We start from the raw sequence: 16385 nt of genomic DNA on the forward strand, positions 1-16385 counted from the left end.
TCATATCCCAGAAGCGATGATGACCTCACACCCCATAAACTCATAACTGAGTTGTCCCCCCCTGTGATTCCATGCTGCTGGATTGAGGCTGTGTGTGTGTATATGTTAATGTGTGTGTTGTGTGTTGCAGGTGCGACGGCGCAGTAAGGCATGCAGGGCTGGCCTGAGGGAGGAGGATGAGTTGGTTGCCATTGGCGACCGTGTGTGTGCCGAGCTCAGCCACGCTCAGGCCATGACCCTCATCGATTCCCACCGGCACACACTCAACCTCAGGATCAAGAGGTCAGAGCACACACACAGACGCACGCACGCACGCACACACATGCAAGCAAATACACACCTACACTAGACCGATACAAGTATATAATACGCAAAGCAGATACATACATGAACACACACACACACAGCCTGACTATCTTTCTCCATTTCTTTCTGTCTCCAGGTCTAGGTCTGGGGTCCACACTGTGGCCGTGTCGGGTCGTACACCTACACATATAGCTACACACACATACACACCGACACACCCAGTTCTCTCCCCCACTGACGGGCCAGCCTGCCTCACCATCACCTCCCCCCCTGACAGTGAGGCCTACTATGGAGAGACGGACAGTGACGCGGACACTCACACACACACACACCGCCGTCAGCGACGCACACCTCCACATACACGCTCTCCAGGTCGTCAGCAGCAGGAGGAGGAGACCTCGGAGTTGAGCGGGTACGAGACAATAATCATCCCCAACCTTGCTTCCTGGTTTGTACCATGACATCTTGACCTATCCAATCCCTCTCTCTCTCTCTCTTCCTCCAGGTATGAGAGCGCTCCAGATGGAGGGGTTTCCCTGCAGGGGCCCTGGGAGCAACTACCCACATTTGGAAACGGGGTGATCCAACAGTGGGAGCAACCAACAGGATTGGGAACAGGGGGGTTTCAACCTGGAGTACCACGCAGGGAGGTGGTCTACCAACCCCAACCCCCCCAGTCCCAGCCAGAGTGGACCCACCCAGCCCAGCCCGTCCCACATCCTGATCAGGGGGAGCCGACGGGGGGAAGAGAGGCGGAGGGAGAGGGAGACAGTGGTTTCCAGGAGGCAGGGTTGTGTGTGGGTCTGGCCTGCTCACCCCTGGTGTCTCCAGAGCGGGCTAAAGGTGCCATGATGCTGGGCTCCAGCCGACAGATGGTTCCCATGGTGGGCGCCCAGCTGACCCCAGTCAGTGATGATCTATCTACCACGTACAAGGACAAGGCCAGGCAAGCCAGTGAGTGCACTATACCAGATACCCTACACACTATACACACTACAGCCTACACGTGAACTCTTCGGGCTGCTTTGAACGGTCTCTGCGAAGCCTGTGGATTGTCTGAGTGTTAAGAGTGTGTGGGAGTAAAGGTGTCTGAGCTGTGATAGGACCCCCTCTGGTGTTGTTCTGCTGTAAGTTCAGCCTCTCACCTTGTGGTCAGCTAGGAGGGGGTTGTTAGAGAGAGAGAGCGAGAGGGAGGGAGAAAGAGAGAGAGAGAGAGAGAGAGGGAGGAAGGAAGGGGGGAGGAAGAGAGGAAGAGATATTTCCAGTTGCTGTCTATCCTATGAATCAAAGCCTTCATCTCCTATTTTCATCTCCTATTTCTGCCCCTTAGTCTCTCCAGTCAGTATTCTAAGCCCTGGTCTCCTCCAGACTATTTATAGTTGGGCAGCTAGCATTCCCATCTAGCGTTGATGGACACACGGACACAACTGACCTCACATTTAGTGATCCACACAGCTGAATGTGCAATGGGGGAGGGGGCAGCATACATGATCAATGATATATATACCCTATTTATATGATCAATGATATATACCCTATTTACATGATGAATGATATGTACCCTATTTACATGATCAATGATATGTACCCTATTTATATGATCAATGATATATACCCTATTTACATGATGAATGATATGTACCCTATTTACATGATCAATGATATATACCCTATTTACATGATCAATGATATATACCCTATTTATATTATTTGAATCTGTAAACAACGTTTCAAGGATACTTTATGTGAAAAACAACATTCTTCCCATGAAGCTAGACATATGTCTGACCTGCTTAGATGACTACATGGTCTCACAGCTGTCTACCTCACCCTGAACTATAGCAGTTGGTTGTGACTCACTGATTTTCATCCCAAGCACGGTTTTAGCCTGCTGAGCTAAAGCCTAGGCGTTAGTTTGAGGTGCTAATGCAAGTCTTCAGGTTTCAGGCAAGGTTACATCTTGGACAAAGACAATAGTGACAGACTGTTGATTGAGGGGACAAGTGACCTGCCCTTTCTCATAATACACACACACACACAGCTAAGAGTAATGAGTAAGTTGTTCTTGACGACCTAGAACAACACACACACACACACACCTTTTACAAGGTTGTTGTGTGGACATTCCTTGCGCGTATGTGAGGTGGGTGATGTAAGGGGGAGAACCCGATAGACTGTGTATGTGTGTGCATGCGCATGCGTGTGCCCAGACAGGTGTGCAAAGGATGTTCCCCCACAATGAAAGGGGGGCATGACTGAACAAGGTTTGGGAAGCGCTGATCTAGTTAATGATTAGCACAAATACAGATGGGGAACCCCATGCTTCAGTCTATGTATTTGTTGGCACTATGCTGCATCAGTTGGACTACAGGTGATAAGGCCTATTGCTAAGTAATACAGCAGCCTGATAATATAGACCGATATGTTGTTAGGCTCATTTCTGGACATTCATTTTGAAGTTAAAGTTGCCAGAACTGACTTTCTCACAGTCATTCTACAAACAAAATGACATGCCAAGCGTGGTGAAGGGTACACAAATAAGCAGAAGCGGTTATGGCATTTAAAGGGGTATGGTGGTGACTCTCTGAACTGATTTTGATATTTTCTCAATTATTGGCAAAAAATCTGAATTGGGCAGACTGTGTAAACACAGCCTTAGAATTAGACCAACAGTTCAAAAGTAATACGGACATTATTGGTATTTCAGATGAGATCATGAATATTTTGTATTTTCTCTTCAAAATTCACCAGGAACAACCATTTCACAGCTATTTTTTTTAAGTCTCCTGGGGGGGCATGTCCCCGAACCCCTCTAGAAAGGTGTTGACCCCGGTATCCATTAACCCTGACCACCAAATATGCAACACAAAGTTACGCCCTTGCAGACAGGGATGTGGACACTGACCAACAGTCTAACAGGTCGCTGCTCAACTGGGGACTAGGGGGAATTTAGAGCTTTGAGCCCCCCAGCACACTCTCCTGTCTGTCAGGGTTGAGCCCCTCCCTACTTGTTGATGGTGTCACCTATCATGGTGTCATTCCAGATGCTATGATGTCATTCTGTTGATCACAGACATAATTCTAACCAGAACTTTCTTATTCATTTCAGTTACTTATTTAATCAGGGGCATCATTTCAGCTAAACCTTGGGTATGGCAAAGTGACGGGGATTTCTTAAAAAAGTGACTGCATTTACTGCTTATCTACAAAATGTACAAACTCTAAAATGCAATTTGGAGAACAGCAAAAACAAGCAAAATTGACTCCAGCCATTATCACCTTGTTGCTGTTAGTTAACTCACCTGTCAAAAGGGTACTTAACATTCGATGCACTAGCTCAGCACCGGGATTAAAACTCCAGTTTAGTTTCATGTTAAGTCAGATGGCTTTGGCAGTTACCTAGCCAAAGCCATCTACTACAGCCATCTTTACCTCTGCAATGTGTTGAGAAAAAGTCCCACTGTTCCCTGCAGCTGCATCGATGCGCTCTCCATAGAGAGAAGGAAGCGAAGCAAGAGGTTTCATTCTCGTCAAAATCTGTCCAAAATCAACCCAATCTGTTTCAATGGGCTTATTTGGCCTGAGCTTGTCGCCTGCCTTCCCGCCTTTGGGACAACGACTCCCATTGTTAGGGCAGAGACATGAGTATCTTGTCATTAATTATAGATCTCTGCTCTATATAAAGCCAGACATACAAACAAATACGGCTAAACTGCATTTGCATTTGAATCGAGATTGGAATGATTTTAATAGCCTATTTTAAATCATTGGTGTTGAGCTATGATATGGCGACTGCCATACCCAATTGACACTCCTGTATTTAATCCTCTGTCCTCTCTTACTCTCTCTCCCTCTCCTCCCCCCTCCTCACATCCCTCCCCATGTCTCCCAGAGCTGCAGAGAGGAGAGAGTGTGGTAGAGAAGCAGGTGAAAGAGGCTCGTACTAAATGTCGTTCCATCGCCTCCCTGCTCACCGACGCTCCGTACTCCAACTCCAAAGGGGTTCTCATGTTCAAGAAGAGACGCCAGCGTGCCAAGAAGTACACCCTCACCTGTTTCGGCCGCGCGGAGGGGGAGGTGGGTCCTGAGACTGGGGGAGAGACGGAGGGAGAGGAGGAGGAGGGGATTTCCTTCCTCTCGGGTTCAGAGGTGGATGAAGAGGGCTTCGCTGGAACCTTTGACCCCACCTGGGACAGCGGATACCTGGACCTGCTGGATAGGAGGAGCTCCGCCTGTCCATCCACCTATAACTCAAGGTCCCAAACACCAACCAATCAGAGCTCAGGGTTGGATTCCTCGGCTTACCAGAGCCCAGAGATGAATGTGTCAATCAATCAGGGCTCTGTGACGAATGCCCCGGCCTATCAGAGCCCAGGGCTGGACTCCATTGCCTATCAGGGGAAAGAGACAGAGCAGTATGAGCAGCAAAGGAAAATGGCCACCCATGTCGCCTATAACCCCGCCCCTAACCCCTCCCCGGCCGCAGGTTTGTCAAACGGGGGCCCTGTAGGGGTGAGTCGGGCCAGTGTGGTTCTGACACCCCCCTCTCACACACCTATCCTCCAGCCTGACCTAAACCCTAACCCTAACCCGCCTGGAGGGATCCATAACCGCACGGCATGCCCCTTCACCTCAGGCCTCGCCCCATCTCGCCCTCCAGCCACCCCAGTCATCTTTCGACCCGTCCAGCCCACTCCTGCCGTAACAATGGTTTCCAAACCCACCGCTGCGGTATCCATGGTGACCATTGCCCCTCCTCGCCCTTCAGGGGGGCCCCAGGCAAGGAGAGCGGTCTCCAGTACCTCACTCTACATCCCCCCTAGACCTGCTGCAGCCATCCTCTCTCCTCCTCCCTCTTCGGCCTCAGCTCCCTTCTCTCTTACCTACACTCCCTCTCAACCTTTCACTCCTCCCTCTGTCCATACTGCCACCTTCTCTCCCTCTTCTGCCCCCTATTCTCTTCCTAATCATCCTCCTCAACACACCCAACACTTCTGCTCCTTGACTGCTCCTCAACCTTTCTCTCCACCTCCTCCTGCCCCCACTCAACACTTCTCTGCTCCTCCTCGACAACCTTTCTCTCCTCCTCCTGACGCCCCAGTCTATCCATCCTCTGCTGTGGCTGCCCAGCCTTTCTCTGCTCCTCCTTCTCTTAATCAATCCTTCTCTCCTTCCTATCCCACACCTTACTCTCACCCACCCCCTTCTCAGACCCAACCCCCTCCTCCCCTGACCTTCAACCCTATGTTCGCATAGCGACCCCCTCCACTGCCCAGCCCCCATCCTCTGATTCGCTGTCCTCCCGTGAGCAGCGTATCGCTGTCCCCGCCTCCAGAACAGGCATACTTGCGGAGGCACGTCGTCGCAGCAACAAGAAGCCCATGTCCGTCCGTCTGTGAGAACAAGAAGGACGTGTCTCCCAAACCCGGCCCTGCTCGAACTGCTCCAAAACCCGGACGCTCCAACCAGGATGGGTCCACCCCCGGTCCCGGTCCCGCTCCATGGGCCTAGTGAGGAGTGGGAGTGTGGAACTGGAGGTGAGTCTGGCCCTGAAGAGGACTGGTTGAGGCTGGGGCTGAGCCTGTAACTTTATGCAGGCCCGGAGAGGCCCAAGCCCCCTCCTGTGGCCCCTAAAACGCAGGCCCCCACAGGTACCCCAGTTAGCGGGAAGGGGGTCAGCTGTTCGCCCGTAGGCAAAGCAGGATGAGACGCTATGTGGTGGAGAGCAACCCCTCCTCACCCCAACCTCTCCCGGCCACCCCCGCCAGCCCTCTCCCACCCCCTCCCTCCCCTCTCAATTTCGATACTCCTCCAGCTGCAGAGCCCCCCCTCCCATCAGCTACAACCCCCTCCTCTCCCCCTCCTGCCCTCCCCAGGCCCAGCGCCAGAGGGCGGGGGTTGCAGGGCAGGGTGGGAGACCAGCGGGGCAAAAAGACGCTCCTGGGGGTCAGAAGGCTCAAGGCATCAAGGCTCTGGACTTTATGAGTCACCAGCCCTACCAGCTAAACTCCTCCCTCTTCAGTTACGGGGGCGGGACTCCCCAGCAAGCACAGGCCTATCAACAGCAGCCGCGCATGACTGGCGGCTCCTACGGGCCAATCAAGACGCCACGTGTGTATGAGATCAAGCGCTTCTCCACGCCACCTCCCACAGGCCCCTCCCCTACGATCATTGTCCCACGGTCAGCGACCACACTGGGAGAACCGCTGTGGAGGTCTGATATCATTTCACCTCTGCCCACAGCCACTTCCTGCTACCAATCCCCCTCTAACACCCCCTACCAGCTTCAGTCCCAGTGGGTCCCTCCTCCTCCAGCCCCCACCGCCCCCCTCCCTCAGCTCCCTAGCTTCCCCTCTGCCCATGTTGCTAACACTCACCCCTACCCCTCCGAGCCCCACGCCCCTCAACAGGGTAACAGGCAATTTAAGAGCGCCCCTGATCTCAGTCCTCCTGCCCACACCCCACCTCGCCCCGCCTCCACCAAGCCCTCCAGAGTGCCTCGCCCCAGATTCAGCACCTCTAACCTGGGTCTGCAACCCAGTGTCTGGTGCCCCGGATCCACCACGCACTGAGGTTGCAGGTCATGAATTGGCACGAAATGACAGGAATATAAATCCCCCCACATTCTGTTGTGATTTTGGTTTTTGGTCTTTGTCACGTCAAAGAAGATGTTAGTTTGGTGCATTGCAGGATTTGATTGATTTCTTGTTTGGGCACTATTGCAACTCTTGGATCACACCACGCATTTCATCATTTTTCTTCTTATGATCATTTGACCACCTCTGTTTCGCTTCGTAAAAAATATTGTTTGATGTATAGTCGATACACGTTGTTGATCTAGTTGATATGTATAAATATATGAATGTAAAATAAGTATTTAATGACAATCAGAAAGATAAAAAAGTGATCTAAAATAAGAAAGACATGGACAGGGAGAGAAAATGGGGCACGATGTGAAGTTTAAGAAAGTTTATTTAAAGCGATGGGGTCGACAGAATAAAGGTGAAAATAAAGAATGAAGTTGAGCGATAAACTGATACATGGAGGATGTGCTAAAGACAAGCCTGTGGAACAAGAGAGCGAGGGAGGAGGGAGAGGAGGGATTAGAGGAGAGGAAATAAGAGTCCTCTCTAAGAGACAAACTGTTCGGTAATATGCTAATCTGTTAAAGACTAGGATGGACTATATGCCTGCTGTGTGCTGCCATTGTGGCTTTAGCTCGGCGGGCTAACACTATCTCGTGGATTGAAGACGGCCCCGGTTCAAACCCCAGTTGGTCACATAAAGGCCTGAATCTGAAATAGAGATCTGACTCCGTTACAACTATATTGTACTTATTATTGTCATGATTATTGTGATTATATTCTTATTCTGAATATTATAAAATAGCCGTTTTTTTGGGGTCGGGGGCTTCATATGATTGTGTCAGAGTATTGCACAGTAGTACATCAGGATGCAGTTGTTAGATGTTTTCCCCACTTCATAAAGTGCACCCTTTATTGTTATAAGGAAGGGAGGTGAGGGGTGGAAGGGACGGGAGGTAGGAGGTAGTGGTGATGATTTGTCTGATTGTTGATATGCGAGCTGTTAAGTTGTTATTCTGTGGTTCAGAGAAATAAAACTAGACGTGAAACTCTCCAGCTGTCTGTCTGTCTGTCTCTACCTATGTCACCAACATCAAGCCACCGTTGCGGACCCCGACGTCTTGCTCCCAGACAAACTAAACAGCTTCTTTGCTCGCTTTGAGGACAATACAGTGCCACCGACACGGCCCGCTACCAAAACCAGCGGGCTCTCCTTCACCACAGCCAACGTGAGTAAAACATATAAACGTGTTAACCCTCGCAAGGCTGCCGGCCCAGACGGCATCCCTAGCCGTGTCCTCAGAGCATGCGCAGACCAGCTGGCTGATGTGTTTACGGACATATTCAATCAATCCCTATCCCAGTCTGCTGTTCCCACATGCTTCAAGAGGGCCACCATTGTTCCTGTTCCCAAGAAAGCTAAGGTAACTGAGCTAAACGACTATCGCCCCGTAGCACTCACTTCCGTTATCATGAAGTGCTTTGAGAGACTAGTCAAGGATCATATCACCTCCACCCTACCTGACACCCTAGACCCACTCCAATTTGCTTACCGCCCCAACGCAATCAATCACACTGCACACTGCCCTAACCCATTCTTACATAGGTATTCCAAGAGGAATACCTATGTAAGAAGGCTGTTCATCGTCTACAGCTCAGCATTTAACACCATAGTACCCTCCAAACTCGTCATCAAGCTCGAGACCCTGGGTCTCGACCCCGCCCTGTGCAACTGGGTCCTGAACTTTCTGACAGGATGCCCCCAGGTGGTGAGGGTAGAAAACAACATCTCCACCCCGCTGATCCTCAACACTGGGGCCCCACAAGGGTGCATTCTCACCCCTCTCCTGTACTCCCTGTTCACCCATGACTGCGTGGCCATGCACGCCTCCAACTCAATCATCAACTTTGCAGACGACACTACAGTGGTAGGCTTGATTACCAACAATGACGAGACGGCCTACAGGGAGGAGGTGAGGGCCCTCAGAGTGTGGTGTCAGGAAAATAACCTCTCACTCAACGTCAACAAAACAAAGGAGATGATCGTGGGCTACAGGAAACAGCAGAGGGAGCAGCCCCCCATCCACATCGACGGGACAATAGTGGAGAAGGTGGAACGTTTTATGTTCCTCGGCGCACACATCACGGACAACCTGAAATGGTCCACCCACACAGACAGCGTGGTGAAGAAGGCTGAAGGAGGCTGAAGAAATTTGGCTTGTCATCTAAAACACTAACAAACTTTTACAGAATCGAGAGCATCCTGTCGGGCTGTATCACCGCCTGGTACGGCAACTGCTCTGCCCACAACCGTAAGGCTCTCCAGAGGGTAGTGAGGTCTGCACAGCGCATCACCGGGGGCAAACTACCTGCCCTCCAGGACACCTGCACCACCTGATGTCACAGGAAGGCCAAAAAGATCATCAAGGACAACAACCATCCGAGCCACTGCCTGTTCACCCCGCTATCATCGAGAAGGCGAGGTCAGTACAGGTGCATCAAAGCTGGGACCCGAGAGACTGAAAAACAGCTTCTATCTCAAGGCCATCAGACTGTTAAACAGCCGTCTCTCTCCCCCTTCTCACTCTCTATGTCCCCGTCTCTCTCCCCCCCTCACTCTCTATGTCCCTCACACGTCCCGTCTTCTCCCCTTCTCACTCTCTATGTCCCCGTTCTCCCCCTTCTCACTCTCTATGTCCCCGTCTCCCCCTCACCCTATGTCCCCGTCTCTCTCACCCTCTCACTCTTATATGTCCCGTCTCTCTTCCCCCTATCACCCATGCCCCCTTCCCCCCTCACCCTATGTCCCTCTCTCTCCCTTCTCACTCTCTATGCGTCTACTCTCTCTCCCTTCTCACCCTCTATGTCCCCGTCTCCCCTCCTCCCCACTCTCTATGTCCCGTCTCCTCCCCCCCCACCCCTCCTCTCCCTATGTCTCACTCTCATTCCCGCTCACCTCTCTATGTCCCCGTCCTCCCCTCTCTCACTCTATGTCCCTCCCCCCTCACTCTCTATGTCCCCGTCTCTCTCCCCCTTCACTCTCTATTCCCTCTCCCCCCCTCAACTCTATGTCCCCGTCTCTCTCCCCCTCTCACTCTCTATGTCCCCTCTCATCCCCTCACTCTCTTATCCCCGTCTCTCTCCCCTTCACTCTCTATGTCCCGTCTCTCTCCCCTTCTCACTCTCTATGTCCCCTTCTCCCCTTCACTCTCTATGTCCCCGTCTCTCTCCCCCCCTCACTCTCTATGTCCCCGTCTCTCTCCCCCTTCTCACTCTCCTATGTCCCCTTCCCCCCTCACTCTCTATGTCGTCTCTCCCCCTCTTTCATCTCTACTATGTCCCCCTTCCCTCCTAACCTCTATGTCCCCGTCTCTCTCCCCCCCTCTTTCAACCTCATGATGTCCCCGTCCTCCCCCTTCTCACTCTATGTCCCGTCCCCCCACTCTCACTCTCATTCCCAGTCCCCTTCTCGCTCTCTTGGTGGTCAGTTGTGTAACAGAGATCTGATTGATATGGGACAAGACACCGTTTTCTAAAGGTGTAAATCCTGTCTGAAGGAGGACTGGACAACTTCAGTATGGTGAGAAACACACTGCTCATAGGAGCGGAGGGAACGGGATAAGGAATTATCTTTCTCTACTCCTCTATTACGTTTATCTCCCTCCTTTCACACACACTTAAAATCTCTCTCTCTCCTTTTCTTCTCCTGCTCTTCTCTCTCTGTGTCTTATATAACATAGACCTGAGGAGCATCTGAGAGATAGTATCAGTCCTCTCCGTAACCCTTAGAAAGCTCCTAGCCCCCTGAAATCTTAACCTCCACCCACCACCCAGGCTCTTAGCCCAGTCCTTCCTGTGCTATGGTCACTCCCTCTTGGTTGGAGGAAGGGGAAGGCACTTGACACTCTTTGATCTTTCAACTCTTTCCTTCTTTCCTTCTTCTCAATTCCGTGAGATCCTACTGAGGTAAGGCTGAGTTTGTGACATCACTGCCACGCATCCCACACAACACACAGTCTTTCACACACACACACACACACACACACACACACACACACACACACACACACACACCACACACCACACACAATCTACACAATTGCAGTACATGTCTGTGGCTTATATTGTTGTGATAATAGGGAAATGATGCAGGACTGATACAGGTCTAAATGTCACCAGGGTAGGATCAAGCTACCAGGCAGGGAGTGAATTGAGCTATATACCAACTGGAGAGTTGATTGAACATGGGTTTATGCCAGGCAGGGCCTGCACTGTGCTAGGCTGTGCTGTGCCAGGCAGAGAAGTCCCCGTCAGTGTGAATCATGTGTCATCCACCATATGGCAGCGTATCATATCACATCATAAAATGAATGAATAAATGTATCAACGGCATCGTTTCACATCAGCTAGTAGCTGCATGGATTATGCAACGCTGGCTGACCGATAAACTCTTCAACACTTACTCGATACACCTTTGACAGCCCCGTGTTAAATCATCGGGTACTAAGTTGAAGGACGACATGGTCAGTGAATGCAAACTATGCTGTTGACCTGCTTGTTCCCGAAACCATTCCCATTCCATGTTCCATCAGAACAGAGTGAGTTAGGAATGTGAGGTTGATGAGCGGCAGGTAGCTTAGTGGTTAGGAGCGTTGGACCAGTAACCGAAAGGTCGCTGGTTTGAATCCCCATCTGACTTAGGTGAAAAATGTGTCTATATAACCCTAATTCCTCCTGTAAATACCTCTGGAGAAAAGCGTCTGCAAAAAAAATGAATGGAAAGAGAGATTATCTGGGGACTTCTAGAGGAGGAGCGGAGTGTTTTGGGAATTGGGATGTTTGGGAATGTGCTGACTGACTATGTTTGTTGTCCTCCGGTGGGATTTATCTGCAGCTAAAACAGGAATAGTGAGCGGGACAGGAGTCCCTTCTGCTTGGGGTAACCAGACATTCAGGCTCACGTTCTCCTGAAGTTGGGGGACTTTTCCCAACGCTAACCCAACAGGAGCTCCATAAGCCTGGCGTTCTCCCACCTCAGCGGGAGCAATATTTAAATGTTGACCTGTAATTGATTGTCTTTATTGTGTACAATATAGGCAATCCATTTTATATACAGTACCAGTCAAAAGTTCGGACACAGCTACTTACTCATAGAAGGGTTTTTCTTTATTTTTACTATTTTCTACATTGTAGAATAATAGTGAAGACATCAAAACTATGAAATAACACATATGGAATCATGCAGTATCTAAAAAAGTGTTAAACAAATCAAAATGTATTTTATATTTTAGATTCTTAAAATTAGCCACCCTTTGCCTTGATGACAGCTTTGCACGGTCTTGGCATTCGCTCAACCAGCTTCACGAGGAATGCTTTTCCAACTGTCTTGAAGGAGTTCCCACATATGCTGAGCACTTGTTGGCTGCTTTTCCTTCACTATGCGGCCCTTCTCATCCCAAACCATCTCAATTGGGTTGAGGTCAGGTGATTGTGGAGGCCAGGTCATCTGATGCAGCACTCCATCACTCTCCTTCTTGGTCAAATAGTTTGACATACATTTTAAAGTGAGAAATCTTAGTCTCAGCATTACTCTGTCACTGTGGAATTGCCCTGTGTGTGTGTGTGTGTGTGTGTGTGTGTGTGTGTGTGTGTGTGTGTGTGTGTGTGGTGTGTGTGTGTGTGTGTGTGTGTGTGTGTGTGTGTGTGTGTGTGTGTGTGTGTGTGTGTGTGTGTGTGTGGTAGTGGTGACAGTAGCACTCAACAGAGCTGCTGTGGAACATGTAGTAATAATAGCTACAGGGTGTTGGATTCCAGCAGGAGCTTCAATTACAGCAGATTAAACAAATTACACCACTACAGTATGGAATATAGACCCACAGGCCCAGAGCCTCAGAGTAATGGTTCCCTAGAAACCTAAAACCTTTCCTTATCGGGTCAGTCATGTATCATCATCATCATCATCATTATCAGTCTGATTGGGATTAGTGGATGTCACGATCGCTCTGTGATTGGCTGTTGATTTGAACTGTGTATTTCTGATTGGTGCAGGCTCTAGTCATGCCTCTCTCAACTCCCGCCCCCCCAAAGAGGAAGAAGGCCAACAAGATCATTACTGATCTGACCAACATCACCCAGGACGGTATGACGCATGCACGCGCACACACACCCACGCGCACACACACACCACACACACACCACACACACACACACACACACACACACACACACACACACACACACACACACACACACACACACACACCCACACACACACACACACACACACACACACACACACACACACACACACACACACACACACAGTCCTGATTTACAAGGTACTGCAAGCTACAGCTCTCAGCACAGGATTGCTTTGCCAGCTCCCAGCAATGTTTTGTGTGTGTGTGTGTGTGTGTGTGTGTGTGTGTGGGTGTGTGTGTGTGTGTGTTGTGTGTGGTGTGTGTGTGTGTGTGTGTTGTGTGTGTGTGGTGTGTGTGTGTGTGTGTGTGTGTGTGTGTATATTGTGTGGCTGGGCTCCAGGTGTTATGAGTGATATCAGAGAGTGTGTAGCGGATGATGAGTAGAACGTTTTACAGGGACGAGAGCAGACCAGCCAGCATCTGTAAAACACATTTGACATTTTATCAGAGAGGAGAGAGATATAGGGAATAGAGGAGAGAGAGAGGGAAGAGAGAAAGAGAGTAAAGGGAAATAGGGAGAGAGAGGAGAAGAAGATATAAGGGATAGAGAGAGAGAGAGAAGAGATATAGGGAATAGGGAGAGAGAGAGAGAGAGAGAAAGATATATAGGGAATAGGGAGAGAGAGAGAGAGATATGGGGGAGAGAGAGAGAGAGATAGGGAGAGAGAGAGAGATAGGGAATAGGGAGAGAGAGAAATAGATATAGGGAATAGGGAGAGAGAGAGAGAGACAGAAGGACCATGTAACATTTGAATATTTCCACCTTGCTCTCATATTGGTTAAGTTGGAATTTTCGCCATGTTGTTCGCAGCTATCTGCACTTTCAGGTCAACAGTGCTTATGAGTTGGGAGTTTAGACTAGAGGATGGGGGAGGGGGTGAAAGAGTTAGTGGTGATATGGGTCTGGGAAGAGAATATTGATTGATAATTGAATGGATTAATTTAGCCCGTATCCAGTGCTCAAATCACTTTACATAGTAAAGGTGGGACTGTGATGCTTTGTGAACTTAGCATTGGAATCAATGCAATCAGGGATATGTAAATGACAGTACATGTCATCTCATTCAATGACATTGTGTTTCCCCCTTCTACAGATGAAGAATCGGACCCCGAGGCATCAGAGTTTGATCTGGGCACTAAGATCAAGACTCCTAAAGACACCATGCTGGAGGAATTGTCTCTTATGACCAACAAGGGATCCAAGATGTTCAGGAGGAGACAACAGAGGGTTGAGCGCTTCATCGTCACCAACGAGAATATGGTGGGGGAGAGGGGGGTGGGGGGTGGTGTAAGGGTACATGTGTGTGTGTGTGTGCTGATCTGGCTGTGTGTGTGTGTGTGTCCTGTCTCCTCTAGCAGAATCTCCAGAGCCTAGTTCCGTCCCTGGGTTGTGAAATGATGGCCCCACCACCCGAGCCTGAACCTGAGCATGGTAGGCTTTGCACTTTTAGGACTTCTCAATTAGTTCTATTGTACCAAGCTGTACTGAACAAAAATATGAACGATACATTCAACAATTTAAAAGATTTTAACGATTTTACAGTTCATAGAAGGAAATCAGTCAATTGAAATAAATAAATTTGGCCCTAATCTATGGATTTCACATGACTGGGTAGGGGTGCAACCAATCAGAATGAGGCTGGCGTGGTTACACGTGGTCTGCGGTTGTGAGGCCTGTTGGATGTACTGCCGAATTCTCTAAAACAATGTTGGAGGCGGTTTATGGTAGAGAAATTAACATGAAATGATCTTGCAACAACTCTGCTGGACATTCCTGCATTCAGCATGCCAATTGCACTCTCCCTCAAAACTTGAGACATTGTGTTGTGTGACAAAACTGCATATTTCAGAGTGGTCTTTTATTGTCCCCCAGCACAAGGTGCACCTGTGTAATGATCATGCTGTTTAATCAGCTTCTTGATATGCCACACCTGTCATGGATTATCTTGGCAAAGGAGAAATGCTCACTAACCGGGATGTAAACACATTTGTGCACAACAATTGAGAGAAGAAGCTTTTTGTGCGTTTGGACAATTTCTGGGATCTTTTATTTCAGCTCATGAAAAATGTGACCAACACTTTACATGTTGCGTTTATATTTTTGTTCAGTATAAATCAAGCACACCTCAAGCATGTAAAACTATTTGACATTCATATGTATTGATGCGTGTTCTGACGTCAGCACCAGGGAAACTTACACACAAGCGAAAAACAGTGAGACGATGTCATGTTTATCTTCCCCACAGTAGAGGAGGAGGTGTTGGATAAGGAGGCGGAGAAAGAGAAGAGGAGGCAGCAGTATGTGCGTACTTATGTGTCTCCATGGGAACGGGCCATGAGGGGAGACGAGTCTCTGACTGCCACCATGCACCACTGCATGGCTGGACCACACCCCCCCCACGAAATGCCCAAGTTTAAGAGCTTCAACAGGTAACGCACACACATTCACACCAACACACATATGCACACAAACACGCATGCACATACACACCTGTCGAAAATAACCAGATTCAAGACCTTCAGCAGGTTACTGCTGATACGTTTATGACTATGCAGACATGTATTTTGTACGTTATGATATTAATATTTGATTGACAGGTCGGCCCTGCCCTATGGCGGCTCCGAGAACGGGGGAGGCCACTTGAACTTCGAGCCTCCCGAGATCCCATTCGCCCAGGTGGAGGCGGAGTCCCTCCCACTCCCTGCAGGGGACATTAGGTCCCGCGCCCTCGTTGCAAGCCTCACCCCATCGGTGGGATGATGTAACCCGAGAGGACAAACTCACACATCCACGTGGAGCCTGGACAACATTGCTGTTGCCCTCTAGAACATTGACGAGAGACGGATGAGCTGTAGACACACACAGCACACCACACACACACACACACACACACACCACACACACACCCACACAACACACACACACACACACACACACACACACACACACACCCAACCCAGGCTGTCTTTACACACATATGTTATGGTGTTTTATTTGCATGAAACATACATGGTGAAGAGAGAGAAGGAAGAGACAGAAGGTAGATGGTGAGGATGAGGGAAATGAAGGTATGTGATGGATGAAGGGATGAAGGGATGATGATTGATGAGGGAGGAAGAAAGTATGAATGATAATAAGACAATTAACTTGACAGTAGGAATGTAGCTGGATTAACTGTTTTACCAATAAACCTTTCGTGTACAGAATCCTGCCTTATGAGACTCTGCTATTTTCCATTTCATTTATACCCTAACATTGAAATCAGGTCTGCTCTGCTACCAGTATCCGTCATAC

The 16385-nt window shown here is 49.4% G+C and overlaps 1 protein-coding gene and 1 pseudogene across 4 annotated transcripts; both read left to right on the plus strand.

Moving 5' to 3' along the window:
• Nucleotides 1-7944, plus strand: part of LOC111967803 (synaptopodin 2-like protein) — a 10519-nt pseudogene extending 2575 nt beyond the window's left edge.
• A 4707-nt stretch (nt 7945-12651) lies between these two features.
• On the plus strand, nt 12652-15982 carry LOC111968229 (myozenin-1-like). 4 transcript variants are annotated; one of them, XM_070444901.1, is made up of 5 exons: nt 12652-13029; nt 14185-14351; nt 14447-14522; nt 15340-15520; nt 15689-15982. In XM_070444901.1, the coding sequence occupies exons 1-5, from the start codon at nt 12948-12950 to the stop codon at nt 15849-15851; spliced, it is 669 nt and encodes a 222-aa protein (XP_070301002.1). In that variant the 5' UTR covers nt 12652-12947; the 3' UTR covers nt 15852-15982. The 4 variants fall into 4 exon arrangements, with proteins under 4 accessions (XP_070301002.1, XP_070301003.1, XP_023849544.2 ...); XM_070444902.1 differs by having other exon boundaries at nt 12656-13029; nt 14450-14522; XM_023993776.3 differs by having other exon boundaries at nt 12756-13029; nt 15337-15520.
• Nucleotides 15983-16385: the final 403 nt, after the last annotated feature.

This window comes from Salvelinus sp. IW2-2015, linkage group LG8, assembly GCF_002910315.2.
Source record: "Salvelinus sp. IW2-2015 linkage group LG8, ASM291031v2, whole genome shotgun sequence".
Taxonomy (NCBI): domain Eukaryota; kingdom Metazoa; phylum Chordata; class Actinopteri; order Salmoniformes; family Salmonidae; genus Salvelinus; species Salvelinus sp. IW2-2015.

What these genes read in the sequence shown, in the direction of transcription:
- LOC111968229 (XM_023993776.3), top strand. Translation starts at nt 12,948, where the DNA reads ATGCCTCTCTCAACTCCCGCCCCCCCAAAGAGGAAGAAGGCCAACAAG. An exon ending in CGAGCCTGAACCTGAGCATG is followed by an intron (nt 14,523 to 15,336) that starts GTAGGCTTTGCA and finishes TCTTCCCCACAG; the next exon opens with TAGAGGAGGAGGTGTTGGAT. An exon ending in AAGTTTAAGAGCTTCAACAG is followed by an intron (nt 15,521 to 15,688) that starts GTAACGCACACA and finishes TTTGATTGACAG; the next exon opens with GTCGGCCCTGCCCTATGGCG.